Genomic DNA, 25,494 nt, shown 5'->3' with positions numbered 1-25,494 from the left:
GCTGTCAGATGGACAATATTGACACATCTTTGTTAAACTCCCACACACTGGCCATTAATCAGTCACTTTTTCCACACAATAAGCGCACACACACACACACACACACACACACTACATACAGGCAGTGACACACCCTACAGGACTGACAAATCCAGCTTAAGTGCTATTGCTTTAAAAAAACAAACAAGAAACACGGGCTCTACTGTCACTTCCTGGAAAAATAATTAGTCTTTGATGATACGCCTCATTCTGCACAAATGTTCACATGGACCATTACGTTTTAAGCAATCCCAGGCTATTGACCCTCCTTCCAAATTGCCTCCCTTGCTGATGTCCTATTCCACAGATCCACAGTCTCGAGAACCTCCCCGCGTCAACAAGTCACATGTGCATGTTTCCATCTACTGACCTTGTAAACATCCAGAATGCCGCACTGGTAGTCGAAGCGTGTGTAAAGCTCGTTCAGCATGGAGATGACCTGCATGGGGGTGCACTGGGCGCACACAGCAGTAAAACCCACAATGTCCGAGAAGAGCATGGTGACGTCATCAAATTTGCGAGCGGGCACTGGCTGACCCTGCCACAGCTTCTGTGCCACGTCACCTGGAAATATGGAGTAAAGGAGATCCACGGTTCTCCTCTTTTCCTCCTCCAGTGCCTGGTGAGTGCGTTCTAATGTGGCCTGGGGAAGAGAGGGAGGTTACAAGGTTAGCTTTGATATACTGCATTAACACTATTGCAAAAAATACATTAACTGTCAGTGTTTCTCAGTATAGCAGTGTTTAGGTCTTGTGTCACCCACTGACATTCCTGAATTACACACAGGAAGTGGTTGGTTGTATGTCAAGACAGATGACACAAAAGATCTAATATTAAGACAGCTGCTAACAGGTTGGTGGATGACTGGAAACACAAACAAGCACCAAAAGTTCCATCCAGTCTATCACAGAGACAAACAACCATTCACTCTCACTCTCACCTTACGGTCAATTTAGAGTGTCCAATTTACCTAATTCCCATATTACATGTTTTTGGACTGTGGAAGGAAACCTGAGAACCCAGAGAAAAACCCCCCCCACACACACACACACACAGGAAGAACATGCAGGCAAGAGTGCTAACCACTACACCAACCGTGTGGCCCCCATGAAAAGTTTAATACGTTAATTCTACTGCTAAGAAACTGTTGTTCCCCACCCGCCTCTGCACTGCTGCTGGAAACATACAAACAGTACTGCTTAGCAGAGCCCATTTACAAGACTAATAACATTAACAACAACCAGTTCTGCACTGCAATTTCATTCCCAATCATTATTGACATCATTTCACCATCATGCCCTTTGGTGCATTTGTGATTGTGACGCTGCACACATTTATTTGTGTCCAAGGGTGAGCTTCTTGAAGCCAACTGGAGTCTACTGGAGTACTGAGCATTGTTAAAGCAGGCATGTCGACTAAGATATTGCTATTTATAATAGTGGCCTAAGGGAGCAGTCGCAGTGAGCGAGTGATGTAGTTGGCAGATGCATAGGACTGGGTCAAGACTCAGTGAGTTGCTCAAAGGTTCTTTGAAAGGCAATTACAAGAGCATGTCCCTGGAGCTGCCATTTTTCAGCAACAATGAGTTTAAATAGGCATCAGTGAGAATTGCCCAGTTGCCACAACTGATGCATGGGTTCATTTGCATTGACTTTCAATAGTCATGAACCACAAACCGTCAACAATGACAGAAATCCCTCGTCCTGGTTGGTTTTTGTGTGTGTTAATCTAAATGAACCTGACCAACGCAGGAGCTCAGTGCAGGGTCGGCAACACAGGAAGAGGACAATGGGGGCCATTCAGTGTATGCTGTGGCCTGTTTGTAGTTGGCAAAGCTTAGTGGTAATTAAATCCAACTATTCCAAGTGCAGTATCCACTTTACAGGAGCTTTATTATTTTGACAAACATAAATGTGTCACACAAGTCCTGGATTCATGATCCGGTCGGAACCTGACACTCTAAATTGACCGTGGTGGATGGTTGTTTGTCTGGACTGGTGATCTGTCCAGGCTTTACCCCGCCTATCGCCCTATGTCAGCTGAGTTTGGCACAGCATTGTCCCACGACCCTCATGTGGAGGATAAAGCGGTAGAAATTGATGGATAAATGTGTCACACGACACTAAATGAAGCATTATGGTTCCACAGCGATGCCATGGCCTACAAATCCTATTCTCTAGCCCTAAGTAAACATGTTACATATGAGTCAAATCATGGTACATCACATTTGCACTACCTACCAATTCCTTTTTACCCTCCACCATCATTGCTGTCATTAGATCAGTTTACTGTAAAATGGTCATACGAGTTCTAGCGGCTGCAATTACACGGACAATGTGTGTGTTTTTGTGAAATGTGACAATATTCTCTGTAAACATGAATAGACTCAGGAATAAAAATAAACCACTCAACCTTGAGCTTGTCCATTCTTTTCTTCAGACCGTCTTGGGCTTTAGCCTGCTCCCCCACCAAGATAACATCTCGTGTTGCATCATGGATGGGGATATCTGACAGATGGAGGCCTCTGCCCATCAGTTCCTCCAATTTATCGACCCGTGGCGAGCCCAGAAACATCAGGGAGCAGGATTCTGGCACATGGATCATCTGACCTTTCAATTCCATGACCTGACAAAGAGAGCAATCAAGCGGGAAAGAAATTGTGAAATAAGAAAGTCAGACATTTTGTTGAATTTATTTACTTGGAAAAGGTTAAATTATACGGAAAATGCAGATAAGAGGCAACAGACAACAAATATAGACACAGACAGGGATTTAAATATTTATTTACATAGTCTTGTTGATATGAGGTCATGTACACAACACATACAAAACTGCAACCAGCAGATAACTCTAGTTGAATTTGCATTTCTATTTTCATTTGTCAATGCTGGCCTATATGAACAAAGCCTGTGAAAACTGGATAAACTGGTGACCTGGATATTGACAACTGAGACAACATATATTTGACTTATAATGTTTTACTAACACACTGCTGACTTCAATGGAAAACACTGCAATTTAACTTTGAATGGAGTGACATCATACGTTGCCAAACTGGGATGTGGCTCTGCTTGTGAAGAGTTTTAAACCTTTAACACCAAGCTTACTGAAAGCTAAGAAGTTGCACTTCAAAGCCAACACGTTGTTATCACGGTAATGTCACTCGCGCTGTTGCCGGAAGCCGGCAAATCAGCGTCTTTTTCACCAGAGATGAGAGAGTTGGAAAAACACCTGTACATAGTTTCCATTATTTAGCCAACGACTCAAACAAACGTTATTTTAAATATGTGTTACACAACGAGGTGGTAAAGGGGCAAAGAAGCAGCTCAGTCATCATATAATCATCAATCAGCTGGGGCAGAAGACCAAAACAACACATTTATGCAACTATAGGTCCTGTCTGACATCGAAACATAACAGACAAGAAGAGATTAAATATTGTGGTGGATAAATCACCCTGTCCAGGACACAAACCAGATAAAACCAACCTGGAGAAAGGTGTCAGAGAACGACAGTAAACTGGTACAAGCTTCTCAAGTTTGTAGAGTTTGTTGTCTGTGTACCATCATTGCTAAAACAGCATCTCTGGGGTTGGCTGTTGTCATAACGACACTTGTCCTGGCAACCAGAGTCAGTGTCCATCATCTTTATGAATGTAATTTCCATGAATATTGCATATTTGAGTGGGTATGACACAAAGTGACAAACAAACTTGTCAGTTAAATACAGGAGTGAAAAAACAATAATAAGACAGGTGATGCACGAACAATCGCAGCGTTATTGCCAGTAGCACCTGCACTTGCAGAAGCAAGCCTCTTATAAGACAGACAAAGACAAGTGACATGTTAGGACTGAACAATTTCTCTCTTTTTTTCATCAAAATCACAAGTTCAAACAAAACAATTAGCAAATCACATAATTGCTAGAAACAAGTTATCATCTTTACATTAGAATATAGAGTAGCTATTATATTGATGATATCTCATATAATCTATCGAGTTTCCAAGATGAACCGGAGCTTGACTTTAAAATTACATCGTGGATCAAATTGTATTCTCCATATCGGGCACATTTTTAAATATTTTTCCTGAACCGTGAAACACTATTGTACTCTGTCCAAGACAATGATGAATTACTGCCCTTTTGAAAGAAGACTCTTCCCTGTTTCATTGTGTTAACCCCGACTGTTAGGTGCCCTCAGGATGAACCACTTTTCTCCCTGGGCCTAATCTTCTGTCTCTACAGCTCTACGTCTGCCTCATTTCCTTCATTTCTTTTTTTCTCTTTTCCCTTTTCTTCATCTTCACTTGTCTTACATTCATGCCTGTCTCTGTCCATCTCTAAGCTCGTCTTCTTTCTGTCTCCTCCCATTCCTTCTCCATAGTGTCAGATAGATTATTCCGCCAGTGAGCACACTGCAGCCCTGTTTTATTTATAGCACAAGGCTCTCGTTGATCTGCATAATGCATAAAGTCTACACACACAGGTTTTTACACACAAACACAGAAAAGATACAGCCTTTGACTGTCTGTTTATCAAAAACACTGTGCGCACACACCCACACATGCATACACTACATGTCGGCATGTGTGTGTTAATACTGTGTAGAGATTTACACGCAAGCACGCATGAATATACAATATTGACATATGCTGCTTACAAAGAAACAGTGTCAAAGTTCAAAACACATCAGTCCCCAGAATCACCGTCAGAACTCCAGTTTGACAAACTCAGAATCACACATTTATTAAGTCATTGCACATTATTGTAAAATAATAAACAGTATAACAGTATGGAAGAATGTGACCTCACTATCAACCATCTCCATGGAGACTGTAAAATCAGTGAGCCAGATGCAAAACCCAAGTATTATTGATGTGTACTATTTAAATAATGAGGTTTTTGGGTAAAGCTGAAATTCCAAATAAACTATTCCATTCTATAAAGCGAAGCAGTAAACTTGTATATAATGTCAGTTAAAGACACATGCTACAAATGCTTGGGACACATCTGTAGCTACATTAGCCCATTGATCACCCCTCACCCACATTGGGGGCATTGCATGTTTTTGGACTGTGGGAGGAAGCCGGAGAACACGGAGAACCTCGTTTATTTTGTATATTACATTATTATTGCTAAGAATGATGGAAAATAAGATCCAAGGTTCCAAGATTCCATAAACAACTGTTTTTTCTTTAGTCTTTTTTTATTTATTTTTTTAAATCTATCTCAAGTGCAGTCCTTGAAAATCTGAGGTAATACAAAGGTCACTAAACTCTGAAGTCCAAACACTGCTGTGCACATTCTCTCAAATGAGGTAGTCAACTACATCAAATCATCTCAACTTGTCTTCATGGTTTACTGGTTTAATGTTGAAAAATTCAAAAAAGGTTTTATGCAGCTGTTCTTTTTAGGACACTGTGCCAAACCCTCACGTTAACCTGACCACAATTATAATCTAATCTATATAACCACTTGACCAATTCCTCAGAAATAATGTTCTGCCTCATTAGGAAAAGATTCTGGTCTCTTTAAGGACTACTGGTCCTGACAAGGTCAATGTCTGTGTCAGAAAAGACCTAAAGATACAAAGCATACATGGACACACATATACACACACGTCCCTGGCGAGAGTTGTGTTGGCCTACTTGTGCATCTCTGTTTAACTCTGTTTTACTCTCTTCTTGTGCCAGAATCTCCTGTTATTACAGAGCCAGGACAGACAGAAGGTGAGTGAATGAAGGAGAAACGAAGGGCAAAAGGAAAATAGTGGTGAAGGACAAAGACAAAGATGGAATACAAAGTGAGATGGAAGTTAAAACAGATATGAGAAAACCTGACAAAACAGTAAAACTCAGTACATCTTTCTGAATAAAACAATTAAATAAGAGAACTGAATACATTTTAGTGAGGCAGAATTGAAAGAAGACAATTTTTTATACATAACCCACAGATATTGTATGTAATAATTGAGCTCTATAGCAGCATGTACATTTTCACTGACCATATATTCAAGGAAACATCACATTTGTCAGGACCTGAAAATCTTTTGTATGGACGGCTTGTGGAGTAAGAAATGTGCTAATTAACTGTTCATATCAATAATTGCACTTTTGCATTGCTTGAAATCAAATAAATAAGTTATGTGTAAAACTGTACAGGTGCATTAAGTTGTTTTTGTCTATATTCCACAATAACATTTTAGTTTTCTGCATCTCCAAGCACCAGGAACCAGGTTTACAGCTTTGTAAAGTTTGAAGACTTTGACCAGTTACTGAGCAGTTCAGAGAGACAGTGTGCTCCTATTGGCTACTAAAGTGTATATACACAGACACGATCGCAAAACAATACAAAAGTATTTTAACAACCAGTGGATGAAATTAGAGCTAATTTAAATGCCCTAAAATAAGGCAGAGAACTTAAATATGGACAGGTCAACAGAACATGTTAAAGCTAAAGCTACTGCTGTTGTTTGCTGCCCTGAAGCTCTGTGACCTGCCCCTGAGAATTGCCTCCCTCACATATGAATCCTCATAAACACGCTTGTGTATTATTTGTTCACGCATGGTTGAGGTGTGTGTATAATGCATAATGCACAGTATGTACTGTGTAGGGCACATTTTACATATTACATATTATTTAAATGTACAGATTCAGGTTATTGCCGCCACGGGCAACGGGGAGCTGAGGGGAGATGAAAAGAAGAGATGGAAGGGGGGAGGAGAGAAAAAAAATAGCTGAAAGGGGCCGAGCTGGAAATAGAGGCAGAAAAAAGGGGGAGTGGGGGTGATGAGCGAGACACGCACAAGGATAAGGAGACGCATTGGACTTGAAAATGGAAAAGAGGGAAGAGATAGATAGACAGATAGACAGATAGATAGATAGATGGATGGGATAACAGGAGGTAGAGGGTGTGGACAACTAATGGATTGTCATTTGTGAGCGGAGTCAGGCATGTCAACAGACTCATTTGCATCTACAAGCACTGAGCAGCAAAGAGTCAATGAGTCAGCCTCTCTCATCCCTTTGCTTTCTCTCTCTCGCTCTGTCAAACACACACACACAAAATGCTGTTATGCTCTTATCTTGTCAGAACCTGGTTATATTGTGCTACACTCCACCTCTCTTGGTGAAACACGTACACAACCACAAGTACACAAACTCTCTCTCACACACTCACGCACACATTTCTGAGTTGGACCTATCCTCAAACTTTGACAGATCATCCATGGGGATCAAAGAAGCTCATTCTATCATTTTTCTTGTGTGGACCAGGCAAAATGTCCACACAAGAGAAAATGTCCACACAAGAAAGGTGTTTTGCCAAGAGTTGGTCTACTCACAGCTGCTCTCTGTGTTTTTCCCATTCATGCCATTTCTAGTCATAAGGAAGTACATTTTTTTTTGTTTGACTAATCAACAAAATGAAGTGTGTCGAGCCTAACCACTGTTTTAGGTACAGCAGACATAATACATTACATGTCATTTAGTAGACGCTTTTATCCAAAGCGACTCACAATGGAATTGAGTACAATCAGCCAGGGGTGGAGTCGAACTTGCGGTCTTAACCACTGAGCCACTCCACTCCTGCCCAGTGAAATAATACATTGATATTATACCAATATCATGACATGAAACAGGATATCTCTTAGTAAATTGTGACTATGTTCATACCATGACATGGCATCCTGCTGTCAAAAAAGGACAAAAAAAAGAATGGAACGCTACAGACCCAGTAATTAAGTATCCTTTTAGAACTTTTGTTTTGACAATCAAAACACAAACAATTGTCTCAAACTTGCACCGAACTAAAGCAAAATGTGCCTTTTAGGCAGAAACTGGATTAACATATAATTTAGATAATTATACAGAGATAATTAAAAGTCAGTAATGACTGTGTGTAGCACTTAAACCAAAAGAAACCTTTCTCTTTCACTTAAATGTGACAACATGAGACCCATGCACAGTATCAGCAGTACGGTACAGTCATGGAACACTGTTGGCCACAGGTGCTGTGAGATTCAGTGCACCGATGCAAAATGGACAAACAGGTGACTGTAATGACTGCAGCGGAACCTACTTCATGGTTTTCACTGGGCTGTTTACAGCCAAGCGAATTCAAAGGTCAGTGAAATAACGCACCGTGCTGTGCTCATGCTTAGTCTTCAGACCGGATCAATACTTCATTCTGTTTATCATCTACATTCATATCAATAGATGTGACGTAAAAAGGAAAGTGCATCGTGTTGGTCTATATATGAGGAACAAGTGATCATTTACAATGACTGAAGTCAGAAAAGCTGGTATTGAGAAATGACATAATAATGAACTAATTACCACTGATAATAGATGGTCCACACTTCACACCTCTAATTTGTGTGACTGCATCAGCATCTAATAATGAGGTAGACTTTTAGCCACGTAACATACGGCTCATAAAGTCATTTTTTAGGACTAACACACTCTAACATCTATCTCTATTCATCCAATGCTGAAGTAGGTATAATGCAAGCACACTTTGTGAAATAATATACATTTTTCTTCTTTTATCAAGTTGTGTTCATACAAAATGAAGTGAAAAATGAAAAAAATGAAAGTATTATCATAATTTTCTTTCCTTTGTCTTTGTTTCAAACACACATTTCTTATGGTGTTTTCTTCTTAATGTGCCTGTTTCCTCCTCACTGGAGTAGACAGAGCAGGGCAGTGATTTTCAAAGCACTCTCCACTGAACAAACAAGCCATCACAGCAGTTGATTTATCTAGAAAAAGATCAAAGGTGGTGCTCATGTCAAAATTCTCTTTGTACTCCAATGCGCAGGTGCACACATGGACATGCACGAAGAACCTCATTCAGAAACCTTTGCTAGTACAACACAGGAGCATTTGTTTGAAATCAATTATGACAAAGCAGATTTGAGCACTCTGTTCCTAATTCCTTGTCCTCGTTTTCCTGTTCTAACATACCTGCTAAAAACATAATTGAACGGAGTAGGACCTATATTTAAATTTTGAAAAACATGCCAGCAAGCATCATGTCACTGAACATTTTTGGTCTAATATATAACAATTGCTGTTCACTATGACACACTCTCGATGTTCAGGACCATAAAAAACACATTGACTCATCTTAAGCACAATTATGACTCTTTGGCCCAAAGAGTCTGGGAATGTTCGGATATTTACAGCAACAGCATCATCACTGTGGAGGCAGGTGTCGTGATTCAGGGGTCCTCGGTCTTATTTACTCTTTTTTTTGCAAAGAAAGAGAATACAAGCATCCAACAACATGTATGTTTTTTGGGGTTTTTTTACAGCTAAGTACCATTTACAGTTATATCTCATGTATTATTATTATTTATTTATTTTTTTTTATTTTTTTTTATTTAATTATTTTTTTATTTTATTTTAGATACTTTATTAATCCCCTTAAGGAAATAATTCTCTGCATTTTGACCCATCCTAGAATTAGGAGCAGTGGGCTGCCACACTGAGTAGCGCCTTAGTATTATGATGACTGACAACTCAAAAAAGTAAATGTTTGTTAATATCTAAATGATAACAGAAATGGAGATTATTAATCAGTGTCTGTATTTGTTCAAACAACAGAGTACGTATGCAAATCATGATGAAACAACTTTCTATGGATTTCATGTTGTTTTTATATAACGTGTGACGCATGGCTAAGACTAGGACTAGGATTCATGTAAAGGATATATAGAAGGAAACTTCATCAATGGCATTAGGGCTGAACAATTAATTGAAAATGTATCAAAATCGCAACATGGCCTAAAAATCCAAAATATTTGTCAAATTACCATTTTAGATAAAATACTGTCCTGACCCAGACACATCGTATTCTACAGACTGAAGAAAACATATTTGTGTCAAATGCCACACAGTAATCATTTGAATATATATATTTGAAATATTTAGCTATAATACACTGGTCAACACCAAAGAAGAAGATGAAGAACAGCGTAACAACATAATGGTACTGCTTACAGTATCACTATGGGTGCGAACAAACACTAAAGAATAAGAAGAAGATGATGAAGAAGAAGAAGAAGAAGAAGAAGACATGCACTGGTTAGAGGAGTGCTTTGACACTGTGTCCTGTGTGTCCACTTCCCTACATGTTGACCAAGCATTCACACTAAGCGGAGACAGACTGAGAAGCAATTTGACCTTTTCAGGAGCCCTATGGATGTTTCTAACACAACTCATGTATCTGGACAAACACTGGGAAGAAGTCAAACTGTAAATCCACTACACACACACACACACACACAAGTTCACACAGCTATCCTTTTAAGGACAATGCTTTGACTTCCATTCATTGGGACAGCCTAAACAAAGTATTATCCCTCATCTTAACCTCACCACAATTCAAATCTTAGCCCTAAACTTAACCACTTAGGACCAGGTTTTGGTCTCCATGGGGACTACTGGTCAGTGTTTATGCCAGAAAAGGTCCTAAGGAGGCTACAAATACAAGTACACACACACACACACACAGAGTGCAGTAGGGAAGTGTGGCCTCTTTACCTTGGCCTGTCGCCATCTCTCGTTGCCCTTTCTAGTGAAAATGTCAACCTATCCTTCTCTTTCCCTGTGTCCATTTTCTGCTTCTCTGCCCAGGTGACAGAAGATACATAAGGCAAATATAAAAGAACACAATGTCCGCCTGCCCTTCTCCACAAACGCACACACACTGCAAAGCAAATCTCTCAAGTATCGAGCTGAAAAGGTTTGGTGCCTGAAAAGCAGTTTCCAACTGAAATTGAGCACTGGTGACACTTTCAGTGGAGTGTACATGAGACCAAGGAGCGAAACAGATGATTATGACGCCACTGTGAAGAGCCACAACACAGAGACATACAACAAATTGATTGAATTGATTTAATTGAACAACTACCACACATGCTACTGTAAAAATGTAAGACTAATTGAAACAGAGGAAGGAGAGTAACATCTGTATTATTTGATTTTTTTAAGAGAAAGTATTTTTGAGTAGGGATGGGACCATACCACTTTTTTTTGTGTGCCACATCGATACCGATATCAGTAATTTTAAACCACTTATGAACTATGAAGCTGTTAACAACACATTTGTGCTGAGTCATGTCAAAGACATAATTCTCCAACTGTGTCACAAATATTGTTCTCTCAAAAAGTAGAAATAAACTAAACGCTAAAATGCTTTTGCTGATTTCTATTTACATTTTTACAGTCTGTGCATAGTGAATGTGAAGCGATATATAGGATTTTTGGATTGGATCGGATTTTACATTTTTATCTGTCCGATATCCGATCCAGTGATTTTGACCACATTTGACAGCTGTAAACAATAAATACTTAAATCTTTAATGCCTTTCATGTCAGTATAGTCAATATTAGTGGCTGACTGTTGTGGTGTTCATGCAAACCTCTGTTTCCTCAGTTCCTGTTGGGGGCTGAAGCCATCACCAGCACAGCAGCTGGACTGATCAATTTCCTCTCTGTCAGTTCTGTTCAGCATTAGGATGTTTGGCTCTGTCACTGACAGCCTGCAGAAGCAATCCAATATATCCAGTAAATAACTGGATATGGCGTACACAACTCCAACTGATCAATTGTTTCTGGCAAATTGGAACCAGTGCAGTGCTCACTCCCACAAACACATCACCAGCTTGTGAGTGTGATGCAACATGGAGTTGGACAGTTAAAGAATAAAGAATATGTTTGTTTGTTTTCCCTTACCCCTTCTTTGTCATGACCGTAACTCATAGACCGTTTGTGATATCTAGAAAATTCCAAAACTGTGGACCGGCGATCTGTCCAGGGTGTGACACCACCAAAACCGGTAGAAAGTGGTAGAAGATGGATGGATGCCAGAAAAAGCAGAGAAATAGAGCTTTACCCCCATAGCAAAGCAAAACATCACTGATGGAGAATGACTGTCACCCCCTGCAGGTCACTGTCACAGCACTGAGCAGCTCCTTCACCCCGAGTGTGTGAAGGAGAGATATCGAAGGTCCTTCCTTCCTGCTGCTGTAAGACTTTACAACAACCAGCAGTGCTCCCAGCAGACCCAGTCACCACTGTGATCACTACAATACTCAATTCTCTCATCCACTGTCACAATTCTATGCACCACCGTGCACCTGTTGTTGCTGTTCCTTGTTTGCTGTGCAAATGTATATATAATTTATAATATGTGTGACTTTCTTTTGCTGTGTGACTATATCTTTGCTGCTGTAATCCCCATTGTGGGACAATAAAGGTATATCGTATCTTATCATCTTGTATCGTATCGTATCGTATCGTATGGTATCGTATGGTATATTCTTGTCATTGCCTTAGGACTTCCGCGGAAACTACCATCCAATCACAGACAAGATTCACCAGCACGTCACACGTTTGTGAAAAAGGGGCAGAAGCACTCACTTATTGAACATTTTCTTTTGACAATTCTACAGCCATAAAATCGAAATAAATCCAGGCGGACTGATTATCACGATGGTCATACGAAGGTTACTAAAGAACAACATTGGCACCACCATTCCCAATTCACATACCACAGTGTTGTGTTTGATTGAAATGTCGTATCTGTCTGTTGCAAGCAGTAAACGCCATCACAGCTGCATATTGGATGGTCACATGTTTGGAAACCTTTCCCCACACACTGTCCGCAACCGTCAGTGTTGCCACTTTAAAACAGTCTGTCATTCACACCACGATTGTTCAGCTGTGCAGATGAGAGGAAGTAAGTGTGGCTTGCTATAAACGTGTTGAAAGTCCTGTGCACATGATCTGACAGCACATTGTACAAACTATTCTTTGCAAACAATTGTTTAAAATATGAAAAATAGGTTCTAAACAGTGTCAAGGGTTATGTGTGACATCTTTACCTTCTCCTTGGTATCAGTCAGGGTGGTATCAGGCCTGGTGCGAATGGTAAATGGGGATGCAAGCCTCAGCAAGATGCCCTGGAATGAAGGTTCCATCTTGGGTGAGACAATCTCAAAACAGTCTCTGAATGAGAGGCTCCGGTGAGTCTCAATGCGAGCCTGTCTCCTCAGTCCTTCTCCAAGCTGCAGTAGCTCCATACCCGGTCCCAGGACGAGGTGGAACGGAAAGGCACGGCAAAATGTGGCCAGGCCAATGCGCAGATCACTGGGGTTGGTGGACAGTGAGAGAGGAGGACGTTTGGTGCTCCCTGAAGCTGTGGTTTGGAGGGAGGAGAGGGAAGGACCGTGTGTCTCATGTATTTGGAAGGACAGGCAAACTGTGGGAACAGAGGTCGGAAAAGGAGACGGAGGAGATGGGGATGAGGAGGGTGAGGCAGTGGGGGATGCAGTTGGAGTGGGGGTTGTGGAATCACCATCTGTGTGGCCTGTGTCTTCACTGGGCAGCAAAGGAGTTAGAGGTGGCACCTCTTCCACCTCAACCTCTGAATGATAGATCCGCCTGGCAACAGCTCTGATCAATCCTGGCATGACCAACCCAACAACAGGAGCAGGGTTGAAACAATGAAGAACTAACACCTTTCCTCTCTCTACTCGCTCTCCAACTTTGTCCAATTTTCTCCTCCATTTCTCCTCCTCGTTGGGATCGTTGCACTGGAATGAGGGGCTCTCAGACGAGGCACGGCGTCCGGTGGAGGTGCGTATGTGTTCTAAAATGGCATCGAAGCCATTAAAGAAGTCCTGGAGGTTTCCACCCACAGCTCGAAGCACTCGTTCGTTTTCTTCAAAGCAGAGGCCAAAGAACTCCTCTCCAAAATGTTCCCGCAGCTCACAGAATGGCACTCCTAGGAGACATGTATGTCTTCAATAACAACAAAACAAAATAAATACTGTACATTGTTCACAACGTGGTTCAGTGTCTTTTAGTTTTATTTCCACATGCAGAAATCTGTACTTGAACACTGTGTGCATAATAATTTCCATTACTGTTACGTCTGCCAAGATTTAAATTCAACAAAAGATTATTTCAACATATCAGGCACAGAAAATATCATACATCAAAGGTTTGCTCAAATAATGAATATTGATGAGATAATAATTTCACATGTAAAAATAGGATTAAGGGATTATACCAAAATAAGAAATGTATAAATATTAATAAATTTAAATAAAATCTGACGCCAGAAATCAAACAAACTAAATCCAGATAATACAAGTAACCACATGCTGGGAAGCATGAATTCAGTCTGTGTTCAAATATGAACTCAAACTCGGATTAAAAGTCTGTGTAAGGAAATTACAGTGGAAAGATTAAGAATATGGAAATATGCTCTTTACTTTAATTTGCTCAAAAATATTTATATTTATTTATGCCCAAAATATTTTGTCACCAGAGACAGAGAGAGAAAACAGATTTTTACAAAAAGTCTTGATAACCACTCAAAGCTGCTTTACACTACAGTTTTGCCTTCACTCATACATTCCCAGCACAGCTGGCACAGCAATCTGGGGTGGTTACATGTCTTGCCCAGGGACACATTGGGATGTAATGTGTGTGTGTGTGTGTACTTTCATTTGATCTTAATGAGACAGAACCTCATCTCTGAGGAAGTGGTTACGTTTAGATCTAAAATTTAAATTTTGGATAGGTTAACTGGTTATGGATGAGGTTAGGAATAACGCTTTGTTTTCACTAGGCCTGAAACAATTACAATTAATCGATTATTAATCAATTACTAACTTAATTGTCTACTATTTTTATCATCGATTTATCTGTTTGGGTGTTTGCAAAAGACTTAAAACAAGTTTTCTGATGTTTTTCGGCTTCTTAGATGTGAACGCTCTCTGGTTTCTTTGCTCCATATAAGAAAGAAAATCATTCAAACTGAATAATTTCAGTTTGTGGACAAAACAAGACATTTGAGGACATTATTTCCAGGTTTGTAAAACAGTGACAAACATTTTCGGACATTATGGACCAAACAGTCGTCAGATACCTGTTTGTGTGTAAACTTGTGTGTGCGCACGTGTAAGAGTAAAGAGAGATTTAATTTTCAGCACTAGCATCTTACATTCTTATTTTATTCTTGAATTGCTACTGTTTTATTTGATATGTATGTAAATGTTTGTATGTGTATATGTCTTGTATTTTTTTCATGATATACTTTAATCGTTTATGAAGACCTTGGGTGGGGGAGGGGGGGGTTGTTCGTTTATGTTTAAGTTTAAAAAAGAAAAATATGTTGTATTCATTTATGCACTTTATGCACATGACTTGCACTTGATAAATAAATGTTATTAAAAAAAAGAGTAAAGAGAGAGACGCACATTGTCTTAGCTGACAATGAAAGTAACAGCGCCGTACCATACAATCCTCAGTAATAACATATGAACAAGCCAGCCTGAAAGACTGTAATACACACAAACCACCACACTAACCACACTGTCATGTGAACACTGTGTAGCCTCACAACTCTCCGTCCTCTCTTTCCCGCAATTACTCCCCCCACCTGTCTCACATACTCACCCAGTATGGTGGCCATGTACTGCAGGATTTGTAGGACATCTTCCTCTGAACCAGAGTTTTCTAGAAATGGACACTTCTCCTCTCTCTTTTCCCGTCGCCGGTCCTCAGTGCTGACCTCCTGACACCTGCCAAAGACACAAACCAAAGCAGACACGTGGGCAGGGTAAGCCACGATTAGCCATGAGATCAGCCGACCACAGAGGCAGCTGGATGACAGAGAGACTAACAATGGTAATTAAGGAGGAGCAACACATATAATTACTTTTATTTAAAACAAAAATGTAATAAAACACACATTTGCATTGCATTTTCTTTTTTGTTTTGTAGAGCTGAAACAATTAATTACAATTACTAATCGATTACTAAATGAATCATCAACTATTTAGACAATCGATTCATCGGTTTGAAGCTTTTTTCATTATTAAAACAAGATTTCTGTTTGTTTCAGCTTCTTAAATGTGAATATTTTCTTTGTTTCTTTGCTCCATAAAACACAGAAATCATCAAAAGTGAATCAGTTTGGTTCGTGGACAAAACAAGACATTTGAGAACCTCATTATTTCCAGGTTTGACAAACACTGATCAACATTTTTTAACGTTTTCTGACATTTTATGGACCAAACGATTACTCGATTAATCGAGAAAAATAATCGAGAGATTAATTGATAATAATCGTTAGTTGCAGCTCTAGTGCTTTGTGTTGCTGTTTTGACAGGGAGGGACAGTGAGAGGGAGGCAAAGACAAGAGATGGAGGCGTCTGTCTGTCTGTCTGTCTGTCCGCTGGGTGACTGAGTGACTGACCGACCAACTCACAGACTGAGACGCGAGGGTATAAAGAGGCAAAGAGGGAGTGCAGTTATGAGTGATGGGATGCCAAGAGAAGACACCGGCGAGACAGTAAGTGACAGAGGGAGCAGCTGAGCACGGAGAATGATAAAAGAGGAGAGAAAAAAAGAAGAAGAACCACTTAAGGAGACGACAAGTGACAGCGTTACCTGATCTCTTGCTGTCTGTAGAACTGCAGAGTTCGCTGTAGAGCCAGTTGAATGGTCTGTGTCTGCAAGAAGAAGTCAGTACATTAGACACATAGACCAATGTGCATTTGTATTCAGGCTAGACGCTTAACCCTATAAATAAATGTTCAATAATGTGTGCAATATGCAAATATATATAACAGAGATTTGCATTTTCCTTTCTTGGTGGGACACTTGAATAGAACAGAGATTAATATTGATGTGGATAGATGGGCTTTTACTGGTATTGCTCATAAAATAGTTGTCATAAATGGTTAGATCTTCTGCCAAACATATATTATATACTGTATTTATACATAGAATATATTTTACTTTAAATTTACTGAGTAGTGAAAAAGTCCATGTAAATTCAAAGTGACATCTTTTGATAGTGCAATTTCCTTTTTGTTTCATAATTCTTCTTGCCTAGGTCTGCAAAAATATAACTTGACACCAATGATAATAACTGTTTTGTCTTCTTTTGATTTCTCCCTCTCTAGGGCCCCAGTGGAGTGATATTTGGTTTTCCTTACGATTCATTCCCTTCTAAATGCAACCCTGCCATTTATCCGGGCTTGGGACCGGCACTAGCGGCAGTACACTGGATGCAGAGACTAAGCTTGTGAAGGCAGGTCCAATGTGATTATCTGTGATGTGGCTCAAATGCCAGACGATAGTGACAGTACAAGAACATGGTGTGCCAGCTGGAGAGGTCACTCTGAGGCCTCTGCCCATCCTGGACAGATACTGGAGCAAGCTGTGTGTGCAGCGTGTGTGTGTGTGTGTGTGTGTGTGTGTGCGTGCGTGCATCTTATAATATATATACATATATATATACATATATACATATATGTATATATATATATATACATATATATACATATATATGTATATATATATATATAATCACACATCAGCTTAGCAACAAAGATGGATACAAGATACAGAGCAAGAGGACCACGTTCTAACTATATGTGAGAGAAATCATGCACGTCACTAGAGCGACTGATTATTTGATAATGAAAACAATCATATGAACACATTGAAAACCGTTTGTATCGTTCAGTTCTCATCTTTGCATTACATTTTTTAATCTATGAGCTTGACTTATTTACCGCAAATCAAATAGCAATTGTAGATTGACAGGAAAATTGCAATCAGACGTGAACAGCACTTGCGTGTGCACGCACGCGATAACAAAAACAGTGCTTTCCCATAGCAGCCCCCTCTAACGATGTCCTTGATTCAGCCACTCATTTACCACGGGACAGTCACATATCAATGTGCGCACACATTGTTCCAACAACACGGCCAAGCACGCAGGCCCAAACTGTTATCAGCCACACGCATATATGCAAACACACCGCACACATGCATCATCATTAGCCGGCATTGTTACAATTGCTGGCATGTTTACTGTACACACAACTTCATACCCCATCAAACACATTAATCTCACTCAGTCACACAGTCGTGTCGTGCCTGGATCGTAGGATTTGGTTATTTGGTAGCAGAGCAATCGAGAATAAGCCGTGAGAACACGCAACGCGACAGAGCCATGTTAAATTGAATGGCTTTAGCTGAGTAATGTGTTTAAACAATATCTTGTAATCACAGTGAGTTTCCTTCATCTTCATCCAAATCACTGTCTATCCTTATCCCTCACTCGAATCCTGTAACTCTGCATTGATTTCTCTCCATATAAGGATGACTTAGACTTTAACTGTAGATGAGTGTGTGAACAATTTACACATGCGCACACACAAACACACAGAGTACAGTGTACAAGCACTTCCTTTCCTTTATTTCTATTGCCGCTCCAAATTTCAATACAGTTAGCAGTGGTGGTCTGTGATCCCAAAGCAGTTGGTACTGATGCTTCAGCACAGTTGGAAATCAGCCACCACTATTACAGAAAATGGAACCTCATACACCAGATGAGACGCCACCAAGATGAACCTCAGCATGAGACGTATCAGGCCTCTCAGTCAGAGAGCAGGCAAAGCGATAACGTACGTACAAGGAAAATAATTCTTTTTTTTTGTTGTAATAATGAGACGATGAAGCACTGTGCTGTTAAGCCGAGTGCAGGATTGCTGTGCAGTTCACACTACAGGAGTGACGGAGACACAAACACCCATGATGCTCGGCCCATTGCTCTATTTGCTGACTTCGGGGAGGCCGCTGAACTTTTCTGTTGAGTGTGTTTTTGTGAGCATTGCCTTGTTACTACCTGCAAGGAGGCAGTTTTCCACCATCTTAGTCTGTTTGACTCTGGGCAGCATAACTCAAAAAGTAAAGGACAGATTTGCAATTGTTAACCTTGCAAAAAAAGGGGGAAGGGTACGAACACTGTGGGAAACTGAGGCTGAATGTGTGTATAAAACCATGTGTTAACTTGATATCGCTCGCAATTAATGTGCAGACTGATCAACTATCAGCCAGTTTGAACTGAGGATTTGTCATTTTTTTACTTTTGCGTGCAAAATACAGGAAGAATCTCCGATTTGTGAGCTGTTTCTCTATTTAAGTATTTTTAAAATGCACAACCGACTGGTTTCTTCGACTGTCACTCGGGGGCTTAGTTTCTTTAATTATCTGAAATTGTATCGCTATAATTAAATATGTCGATGAGTGTGAAACTTTTTCATTATTGTGGTATTGTTTTGAATATGAAAAGAAGGTGTTAATCAGATTTGCAATGACACAATACACGGAGAACAATATTTCTGGAATGACAGAGGTGAAAATAAAACAAACGTACAGCCCACCCTACCCTACTAACACAAAACAATGGTTACAAACGACCAAAGGTCACAGTTATAAATGTTTAAGCACACTTGTATCACACCTTTCATATTTGTGCCCAACACTCAGAGCCTTTTGATCAGTATTATGGGTCACTAAGCTAATGACCACCTTCCATGTAGCTCAGAGAGGGAGAGATATGAAAGTGAATGTTTGTGTGTGTGTGTGTGTGTGTGTGTGTGTGTGTGTACTGTTGCTTTGTGTGGTCAGACACCGCACCAACTGTGTGTGTGTGTGTGTGTGTGTGTGTGTGTATTTCTGTTGAAGTGTGTGTATATATATGTGTGCTTTGGCTAATTTGCTTCTGTATCTTCCTACTAATTGCAACAATTATTGTTTTTGGATTTTTTATGGAACCACCACTATTAACAGACATTTACCCTCGTGGACATCGATCATTCCCTTTACTTACAGGTAAACAAACAGAAGTGCAGCTGACTTAACAAGCCCTTTCCAATATACAACTTTAGAATATTTTAGCTGTTCAATGTCATTACTTTTGCAAGTTTGTGCCTGGGTAGTAAAAAGACTGATGGACACTACTTTGCTCTATCAACTTCTACGTCACATCTATTGCTCCCAGGAGCAGGAGCACGATGGCTGAGCTGTTACAGTTTGAAGAAAATAAATTGCATCTTGTATTCTACTAAGAAAACACAGCTCTAAGAACAGGTGTAAGCAACCTTTGTTATGCAAAGAGCCATTGTATGTTCCCTCTGGAGCCGAAAAACCCATTTAACCCCTAAAATTAAGATAATATCACATAAAAGTTTTTTATACGGATGTACTACATACAAAATAACGATAGTTTGTTGCATTAAGAACTACAAAAAGAAAACCTTTCATTGCTGTTTTCGGCCAACCTTTTATAAAGTGAAAAAAAAAAGAATTATGTAAACATAGACCTTCCATTGTTTGTGGAAATTAATGAAATTAAAAGCAACCCACTTTGAAATAAATAAATAAAGCAATATTTGGATTTTATGTAGTTCATGCTCGAGAAAAACCTGCCAGGCGCACAGTGAATATGTGGATCCAAAGAAGGACAGGAAAAGTTTTGTCGAGTTTAGGTTGGTTGTCGAATTTGACGTAGAAATTGGATGTGATGCCCAAAATATTAATAATGGGGTTTTTTTGTGTTTTAATACAAAGCAATAAGGAGCCACTGCATAAGGACTGAAGAGCCACATGTGGGCCTAGAGCCACAGGTTGAATGACTACCACTCAGTTTTGTTTGATCTATCGTGAATCCCTCATCTTATTTGACTCGTTGCTACTGCCAACATGGTGGAGTTTTAAGTGATTGGCTAATGCACCTGTCAGTCAAACAATCTGTACCACAAAAGATTCTTCTCTTGGTATCTCAACACTGTTGATTACCACTGAATCAAAAGGCTCACAGTGATACTGCTGGAACCACGGAGAATCTGGACGGAGAATCTCTGGACCTCAAGTCAGGTTGTCCGGTTGCCTGTCTTAGTCGGACTACGGCCTTAGTCGGACTACAGCCTTCGCTCGATTAAACTGAGCATGGAAACATACTGAGTGATTGGTGAGAAATAGTAAATCACTATTAAATTACTGCGGGGAACTGAGCAGTGTAAAGTGCTGTACAGGAACTGTATGTAACTATATTTTGTGGACCTACCTCTATTTTTTGTTTGTCTGTTTTGTTTTGTTTTGTTGTTGCTTTTCTCTCGAGCCTTGTTGGGTGGAATGGGGTGAGTTATTAATAACTTGTATCTTTATTTTTCTGTGTTTCATAAATTGAAAATCTATAAATAAAGTACTAAAAAAAATGAAATGAAAATGTTCTTTGGCAGGCTATTGGACCACACTACCAACAGTTTATTATAAATCATAAAGAATGTTTTTTTAAGTCTTGTAAGCTAATTGGCATTCAGCTTAATGCTACTAGAATCTGCTTTATTGTGATTGCAGCATGAATCTCTTGACATCTTCAACATCTGTCCGCCTGTCTGTACTTCTCTGTATATTTTAGTGTAGCAGCAGAAGCCACATTACACATTACAGGAGATGCTATCAAAACCTAACTATGCCACAGCAAATGTCCTAATCTTATACCATCTATCACAATTGTGCTCAGTTCTAATAGCGACTTTATTACATTAGAGCCTGAGACATAGAAAGGAGAAACACAAACACAGTAACAGGTCTATCCGCTACACTCTTCACATCATATACACAGACAAGGCAACAGCAACATGTTTATTATGTAATCTGTCAGATGATTCAGGCTATTAGTGGTGAAAGATGAAAGAAGCATTTTTTGGTAGACAGCACAGCACACGTCATATCATGATATTAAAAAATAGACTGTATAACTGTGGTGGAATAGTTTGAATCCAGACTTTTCCCATGGCACTGACAAGTGTGTTCTATTGATGCCCTATTGTTGTGGTCGCAGCAGATGTTTGGATGAATCAGGAACAGTTATTTGGAAAAAAAAATACCAAATACAAACCTAAGAGGCTCTAATGTGTACAACATGATATAATTAATAATTTCACAATTTGGCAACACTGACAAAGACACTTTAGTGTATGAGAGAGTCGTTCATAATGGTTATAGCAGTACAACTTTTTGAAGACAGCCTCCACCGATCGACCATAACATTAAAGGCAATTATCTGTTTTTTTTGTGGTGATCTGTGTATATGTTAGCCACAAATACTTTTCAATTCCAAAATAATGTGTTGTTCCTTGTCCACAAACGCTATAATCCAACCACATCAACTCTACTTGTATTCAAAGTAATCTCTGTAAAAGAAAAGACACCTTTGTATCCCTGTAAGCAAGCGAGGTTATGTAAAATGGACATTTGCATCTCATTGTCACATTGTTTATGCTACAGCCTGAACATCAATGTTTCCCCAACCTTTAACACAGGGACATATATTTTGAAGACAAACACTGTGGCTCATAACAATATAAATGATGACAAGAGCAAATTTGTGCGAAATATATTTCCCGATCATTTTTACAGCCAGGTATGTCAGACCAAATATTCTTTAAAGTTAGTAAACCAGTCATTTCCAAGAAATATATCCATTTTATGTACAATATGTGTTATTAAAAATATCTTAAAGGTTGAGTGTTTAATATTTAGCCTGTTTTCTTTGTAGACATTGAATATACCACCATTAATATGTCTGAATAAGACCATAATTACTTTACTTTAAAATGTGTTTTCATATACAGAGCAAAGGAGTAATCCTAGTATATGCTAGTTAAAAGTGTTTAAGTCCTTTCTGGTATGTGAAGGCCACCATAGTTTCCTGACGCACTTGGGAAAACAAGGGGTGAGCAGAGAGCTTCACGTTCTGCCACATGTTAAATAAAAGTTTATGGGTTAAGGTTAGAATTAGGTTTATGTCAGGGTTCAGACGTGTACAGAAGCTGTGATGGTTAAGATTAGGGTAAGGAGTGAGGGAATGCATACGGTTAATACGCGTGTGTGCGCACACGCTTCCATTTGTTACCTCTTTATGACCTTTTTTGGCATCAACACTGATGTTGTCAGGACCAGTAGTCCTTATAGGGACCAACACCTGGTCTTAACTAGACAAAACCTAATCCCTGAGGAAATTGTTAGGTTTGGGGTTAAGATTTCAATTGTGGTTAAGTTAAGGTTAAATTTAGGCATTAAATGGTTATTGTTAAGGTAGGGTAATAAATGGTAAGGTAATAAATGAAAGTCAATGCGATGTCCCAAGAAGAATAACTGTGTGTGTGTATGTGTGTGTCTTAAATGGACCTATTGTTAACCTTGTGAGGACATTTTGGCTGGTCCACACAACTTTAACAGGCTTTTTGAGGATTGAGATCAGGTTTTAGGGGTTAGGGTTAGAATTAGGTTTAGGGTTAGGAATTTAGTTGTGATGGTTAAGGTTGGGGTAAGGGGGTGAGTGAATGTACTATGTCTATGAGTGTCCACACAAAGAATGTAAAACCCAGCATATGTGTATGTGTGCGTAGCCATAACATTAAAACATATATCTGGTTTTAATGTCATTGCTACTGATCAGTGTTTTATGTTAAAGGTACAGTTAAGGCCTACCGTGGGTGAGGTCAGTCGCTTCAGGCTCTCTCCCAGTGAGTCCAGGTTCACTCGTCTCCTCCTGGTGACCCTCTTGTGAGATCCAGCGGGTCCTTGCTGCTGCTCACCCGCCGGGCACACCGACCTCTCGGCGAGGCTGCGGCCGTTCCACAGCACCGCTCTGTGGGAAGACGTTAAGGAGGCGAAGGGGCAGCCTCGGCTCTCCTCCGCCGGCTCCAAACCGCCGTCCCCTCCGTCTCCCCCGGGGCTTTCGAGCCCGCAGTCGGAGCCCACTGAGCTGCTGAAGGACTCGGAGGAGATCTTGCGCGACGACGAGGACATGGCGATGGTGGTGGTGAGGAGGGTGAGGAGGAGGAGGAGGTTGGTGAGGATGACAGTGGCAGCGTTGAGGACGATGATGATGCTCCAGCCGGTTTCGTACCACGTCCACCTCTACGCCGGGGAGTCATCAGAATTTGGGGTGAGAGGGTTGGATGGGTGAGGAGGGGGTGAGTGTGTCTGCGTAATTATGTATGCATGTTGTTTGCAGGTGCGGGCGCGTAAAGAGGATGTGCAGGTCAGGTGTGCCTGTGATTATGTGTGCGTAAAGGAAATGCGACTGTCTCCGTGTGAGTCTCTATGAGGGGGAGAGGGCGGGTGGGTGTGGGGGGTCGACCGAAAACTAGAGCACTAACGACACGCAAACATTTATGTAAGGGTGGGAGGAGGAGGTGGTGGTGAAGAGGGGATGTCACCCTGTTTCCCCCCTCCAAAAAAAACAAAACAAGTCAAGGCTGCAGCTTCTTTCCTTCCCCGCACAGAGGATGCTTTTAATGAATAGACATGAAAACTGCATCAAATGTTGCTTGTCACGCGCGGTAATTCCGACACATGTTTCCTCTCGCGCGGAGCGTGAATGTTAGCATCCGAGGGACGTGGCGGGGCGCACGTCTTCGTAACCCCACCTCTGCACGAGAGAAATCCCCCAAAATCAAGGCAGATGCGTCTGCGCGCGTCTCCGTCTCCTCCTGTGTCCCTTCTCCACGTCCACGTCTTCTGCGACACCAGCGCTTCTGCTCTCTGTGAGTGTGTGTGTGTGTGAAGTCCTCTCCTGTCTCACCGTTCAGCCATAATCTCTATCGCTGTCTTTAACAGACACACACCTGTGGTCCCCCTCCTCCGCTGGCCCTCGGCTTTTTGTCGCCTTGTGGTCGTGGCCCTGAGTGTGATGCTGGGCAGAGAGGTGGCTCGACTAAAGATCAGAGCGCGGGATGAGAGAGAGAGAGAGAGAGAGAGAGAGAGAGAGAGAGACCAGCCAACAGCAGCGCCCACCGTCGATGAAAGCAGCAGTGTGCCGGCGCGCGCGTACATGTGCGCAACGGCGCGCTGTGCTGCTCCATTGAAAAATTAAAAAAAGGTTGGTGAGATAGATAGATAGATAGATAGATAGATAGATAGATAGATAGATAGATAGATAGATAGATAGACCTGAGAATAACAAATGAAAAGAGAGGTCACAGGATGCTGTGTGTTAAGATTGAAAAATGTCACATATAGCACATGTCATAAAGATTTGTTTCATTGGCCAATCTCACCATCTTCTCCAGAGTTTCTCTTCCAGTTCTTTTTGGTCACATAAAAGTTGTCTTTCTTTCTCGTGGTGAAGCCATGGAACAATAGTACCCAATAAGGGTATTGTTGTTATCAAAGAGGTACAAAGACTGTATCTAGTATCTGTAATATCCATACTCAAGATTGTAATATCAATATCTAACCTCTTCCATAAGAGGCCTATTTTTTCTGCCTCCTGTCCACAATGACATACTCAAAATTATCTTCACAATTGCAGGGTCTGTATGTAAAATATTGGTTTAAAAAAAAACAACACATTAGAGTGAAAATCACCTTTGAATCATAGGTTAGTAGCCCATTTCATCTAGGTATTAGTAAAGTAATATCTGATGAGTAACTGTGCAAAAATGGATGCTAAAAAAGTGAACCCGAGCAGTTTTGCAGATGTTTTAATAAATGTGAACCGGGCAACAACTGACAGTAATCACACTATAGTCATGGCAAATAGGCCAAAGTTGCGGCCAT

General features: G+C 40.4%; 1 protein-coding gene across 1 annotated transcript in view; it reads right to left on the bottom strand.

Moving 5' to 3' along the window:
- gucy1a2 (guanylate cyclase 1, soluble, alpha 2) overlaps positions 1 to 24,792 on the bottom strand; it is a 32,638-nt gene extending 7,846 nt beyond the window's left edge. The window contains exons 1-6 of the mRNA XM_044032522.1: positions 23,419 to 24,792; positions 16,513 to 16,574; positions 15,517 to 15,641; positions 12,933 to 13,834; positions 2,452 to 2,664; positions 410 to 682 (exon numbers count right to left, since the gene is read on the bottom strand). Of these exons, the coding sequence (XP_043888457.1) occupies positions 410 to 682; positions 2,452 to 2,664; positions 12,933 to 13,834; positions 15,517 to 15,641; positions 16,513 to 16,574; positions 23,419 to 23,739 (1,896 nt within the window). The 5' untranslated portion in view covers positions 23,740 to 24,792. The remainder of the gene's footprint in view (positions 1 to 409; positions 683 to 2,451; positions 2,665 to 12,932; positions 13,835 to 15,516; positions 15,642 to 16,512; positions 16,575 to 23,418) is intronic.
- Positions 24,793 to 25,494: the final 702 nt, after the last annotated feature.

This window comes from Solea senegalensis, linkage group LG8, assembly GCF_019176455.1.
Source record: "Solea senegalensis isolate Sse05_10M linkage group LG8, IFAPA_SoseM_1, whole genome shotgun sequence".
Lineage (NCBI taxonomy): Eukaryota > Metazoa > Chordata > Actinopteri > Pleuronectiformes > Soleidae > Solea > Solea senegalensis.
The sequence above is the reverse complement of the archived record's forward strand: the minus strand, read 5'-3'. Positions and strand labels throughout refer to the sequence as shown.